The 4,714-nt window shown below is 43.6% G+C and overlaps 1 protein-coding gene across 1 annotated transcript; it reads right to left on the bottom strand.

Annotated features, from left to right (window-relative positions):
- Nucleotides 1–2,691: 2,691 nt before the first annotated feature.
- Nucleotides 2,692–3,905, bottom strand: LOC111144227 (C-C chemokine receptor type 3). The gene has a single exon (XM_022498439.1). It carries the CDS (start codon nucleotides 3,903–3,905, stop codon nucleotides 2,823–2,825), a length of 1,083 nt encoding a protein of 360 aa, XP_022354147.1. The 3' UTR covers nucleotides 2,692–2,822.
- Between the last annotated feature and the right edge of the window lie 809 nt (nucleotides 3,906–4,714).

Below are 4,714 nucleotides of genomic sequence, written 5' to 3'. Positions count from 1 at the left end.
GCCAACCTAAGCAAAATGTGACTTTCTCTGGGTACTTTTCTTCAATACTCCCTTCTACTCCCTACTGCCAGAGAAAGCACCCGCCGTGTTTCATTATAATCACTGGCTTCAGATGAGTCTCTTCGAGCAAACAGCGAGGGAGTTTTATAGAAGTGGGTCTTATTCATCTTTGCATCACTGGTATTTTCCCTAGTCTGGCATGCAGGGTTCAAGGTGTGTGTTTGCTGGCTAATGGAAGCCTGATGTGTAGGTAGAACAGATACAAAGGGGCAAGGCGGCCGAGGTCAGTGCTGCACCGTTGACCCCATGTAACCACTATAAGCCACCTGTGGTTATTTCAATTAAAATTGAATACAAATTAGAAGTCCAGTTCCTCAGTCACAGGGGCCACATTTCAAGGGCTATATGTGGTTAGTAGGTGATCCTACTGGACAATACAGGTATAGAACATTTCTCTTTTTTTCTTCTTCTTCTTCTTATTTTTTTTTTTTTTAGTATTTTATTTATTTACTTGACAGAGAGAGACACAGTGAGAGAGAGAACACAGACAGGGGGAGTGGGAAAGGGAGAAGCAGGTTTCCCACTGAGAGCAGGGAGCCCTATGCAGGGCTTGATCCCAGGACCCTTGGATCATGACCTGAGCCAAAGGCAGACGCTTAATGACTAAGCCACCCAGGTGCCCCCCCCCAAATTTCTATCCCTGTAGTTAGTTCTATTGGACAGCATGGGGCCAGAGGACCAAACGGAGGATACTGAATCTGTGATTTGGTTATGTGCCATTCTGTGAGGGTCCCAACGCTCCTAAAGGTTTCGGGGACCTGGATATATGACCAAGTATCTATATCCTGCACTTGTGCCCACCTAAGCACAGACACTACTTCACCAGACAAGAGAAACACAGTGATGTATAGTTAAGTCTTCAGATGATTGCTTTATTTACATTCTGGCTGAACCACAAAAAAGACAAAAGGTACTTCAGAGTTTCCAATGCCCTTTTGGCTGGTAGAATGGATACCACATCAGAAGAGCAGCCTAGCTTTTTTTTTTTTTCTTTTAATATATAATTCTAAAGTTTTGTTTGTTTTTAATTGCTAACATGTTCCCATAGTTCAAAAGCCAAAAGGCACAAGGCAGAGAAAAGTCATACTTCTATTCTCCATCCTCATCCCCCCCTAAAGATAACCAAACGTTGCTGTTTCCTTTACTATTTTTTTAAGGGATGGGGAATGCACCCAAAACACAGCAAATAATCTGTTTATCCCCCCCCTTTTTTAAACATAGGATACATGCTGTTTTGTCTTTGCTTTTTTTTCCAGTCAATTTTATATCACTCCTGGGGCTTTGACCTTTCCTTCACTGCTGTCTCTTGGCTGAATTCCTCTCTAAGTTCTTCTGCGCACCTCTCTTATTACCCACTGATCTCTCCTTGCCTCATATGTGCCCTTCTCTTCTAACCAACTCCCTGCATGGTTCTGGGGTCTCTACTTCATCCTGTGTTACTGGACTTATCTTCCTAACGCACCATGGTGATTATTCTCCTCCCCTGCTCTAAACCCTTCAGTAGCTCCCTTTGTCTTCCCAAAAAAGCCCAAGATGCTTGCCTGAAATCCTTGACCCATCCCAACCTGCCCATCCCACCCTCCTGTCCATCCATGTTCATGACCTCCCCCCTCACCTTTGTACTGGGCATCCCACTGGCTTCAAGTGTCTTTCCCGAATCCTCTCCCTTTCCAAATCCTGCCCTATTTCCAAAGACCTATTCAAAAGCCACTTCTTCCATGAAGTCTTCCTCCCTCAGATTCCAACTAAAAACGGTCTCTCCCTTCCTGGCCCAAGGAGAGCACTGAGGATGTTTCTTTTTGTTCTGGAGTTATTTGTTTCTGTCTCACACCCCCTAGCAGATGTTTTACAGGGCAAGGACTGTGTTTATCTTAAACACTTTTTGCATCCTTCACTTGACTTAAAGCAATGTTGGTGCATCCTGTCTGTATCACCTGGTACACAGTTGTTGAATGAATGGTAAGCCTGGTGTTTAAGAAGACAGTGTCTGCACATTTCAGGACTCCAAGAAGTCTCAACGAGCAAGGTCTTTATTCTCTCTACTGAAAATATCAAATTGCTTTTCTTCTACTGAGTTGCTCATAAGAAATCTGGTCATTTGGTATAAAAAGGAAATCCATTTACTAATAAACACACTTGAAAGGGGGGGCACCTGGCTGGCTCAGTCGGCACAGCATGCAACTCTTGATCTCTGGGTTGTGAGTTCAAGCCCCATGTTGGGTATGGAAATTATTTAAAAATAAAATCCTTAAAAAAAATACTCGGAACAAGGATGGCATGCCATTATGCTGCTTGAGAGTACATATACACTAAAAAAATGAAAAGAAAAAAGCCTTTTCATCAAGCAAGGGGAGAGCTAGTCATGTTAAAAGGATTGTGATTGATACATTGTATTTTGTGAAATATGTTTCATTTATGCAATAGCTGGCTGAAGTTAAGGTTTAAATTTAAAAGGATTTACCTGTAGGTAGCCGAGTGTTATAACTCTCTAACATTCGGGGGCATTACAATGTATATAACTCTTCAGAGAACCAAGCAAAGCTCTACCTTTTGTGGTAGACAGTAAGTGAACGGACTGGCCAGCAACCCCTGGTAATGCCTGGGCCACGCATATATACTGACCCCATTGTGTATATATTTTAATGTCTTAAAGAGTTTCAGCATTGAGCTAGAAGTTTAAGGGCCGGTGTTGAGGTCAATGTGATCGACATAATGCTTCTGCTCCTTGGGTCCAGCACATTAGGTCATTTTCTGCATCTGTCTTAAAATACAAATGAGAATTCCTGCTCCCCTGTTGATGGGGATACAGAGAAGCTGGCTCTGTCTGACTTCTCGCTGGGAAGGAACGGGATGTATTTTCCCAGGTAGGTGACCACGTGCCTGCGGAAGAAGTGGCAGAGATGCTTCCGGAACCGCTCTCCGACGAAGGCATAGATGATGGGGTTGACGCAGCAGTGCGTGTAGGCGATCACCTCTGTCACCTGCATGGCCACGTCCAGCTGTTTGCTCTGCTCACAGTTTGTCTCAAAGAAGACTGTTTGAAAAGCAGAGAGGAGGAGGGCCAGGTTGTAGGGTGTCCAGAAAATGAAAAAGACCACCATGATGACAAAAATGAGCCGGATGGCCTTGTACTTTTTCTTGCCGGGGCATCTCAGCAGTGTTTTAATAATTCCAGAGTAGCAGACAACCATGATGAGCAGAGGCAGAGCAAGACCCAAGATATTCATTCTCAGGGCATGGAAACGCTTCCATCTATCTTCTTGGTTTTTTGGGTAAAGAGGCATGCAGACATGTTGGGAGGCCTCCTTTTGGGACTCATAGAAGATAAATTCAGGGACGGTTGCTAGCCCTGCCAGGCCCCAGGTTAGAACACTCATGATGACACTGAAAGTGGCAGTCCGGGCTCGTAGGGCAAACACGGCGTGGACGATGGCCAGGTACCGGTCTACGGTCAGCAGGATGATGAAAAAGATCTCACTATATAAGCCCATGTAATAAAGCCCAGAGAGGAGTTTACACATGAAGGGACCAAAAACCCACTTGTTCCACATAACATAGTGAATCCAGAATACCAGAGAGACTAGAAAGAGCAAGTCAGAAATGGCCAAATTGAGCAGGAAGATGTTGGTCATAATCCTGAGCCTCTTATATTTTGTGAGGATGACCACCACCACCACATTGCCCAGCAGACCAACCACGAACACCAGGGAGTACAGCGGGGGCAAGAACTGGGCTCCCAGCTCCCTGATGTTGACTTTTTCACATGGCACTGAATCCTCATAGTCGAACACTGTGGTCTCAACAGACGCATCCATGCTCTTCATCACGGCCGTGAGGGTCTCCATTATTTTATTCCTGTGATAGATAGTTCAACAACAACAAACACCAACCACACAATTAGGCACGATAACCCTTAGTAAGCCACACCCATTTGCCCACCAAATTACATGTGATTAAACAGCCTAGACATTTAAAGTTTCTTCAGCATGTATTTCAAAGGTATGTTGGAGAGTGGGAGGAGCGAGGTGTCAGGAACGAAAGATGTGAAGTTTTGAAAGTCAGCGTAATTCATACGGGAAAAGAAAAAGAAATGTGATGGACGGTGGTGAAGAATGGGTATGCTGACTTCTGCAAGCATTGGAGGGAGGAAATACAGAGCCGGAAAAAAGCAGGCTGGGGAATGAGAACAATAATATTATACTGGTTATTATTGCTGTATCTTTTCAGGCATTTTGAGTTTTATGTTTCATAGTTTATATATGACTTTCAAAAGCATCTTCCCTATTTAAAGACTAAATGCTAATAATAATAATAGTGATTGTTATTATTACAAATAACTTCCCCTCTGTGTGGCCCCTTAACAAGGCACTGTTCATCATAGCTGATGGGGAAATTGAACCATCAAGAAATTTAGTAATTTACTCCAAATCCTCTAACAAGTAAATACACAAGTTCAGGCTAGGTCTTCAGTATCTATGAACAAGTCTTTTCTACTAGATTCTAGTGCAGTGGTTTTTAAGTTCAACTTTTGAAGGCTTCATCCTTGTAATTATTACTAACTAGTATGGCAATTACAGCTCTAAGCACCGGTAACCTAGGCTCCTGCCCTTTACCTGCTCCTGATGATGCTGAGATAAGCCAGTCCTGTGCCAAC

This window comes from Enhydra lutris, unplaced genomic scaffold (assembly GCF_002288905.1).
Source record: "Enhydra lutris kenyoni isolate GAN:26980312 unplaced genomic scaffold, ASM228890v2 scaffoldscaffold10, whole genome shotgun sequence".
NCBI classification, from domain to species: domain Eukaryota; kingdom Metazoa; phylum Chordata; class Mammalia; order Carnivora; family Mustelidae; genus Enhydra; species Enhydra lutris.
The sequence above is the reverse complement of the archived record's forward strand: the minus strand, read 5'-3'. Positions and strand labels throughout refer to the sequence as shown.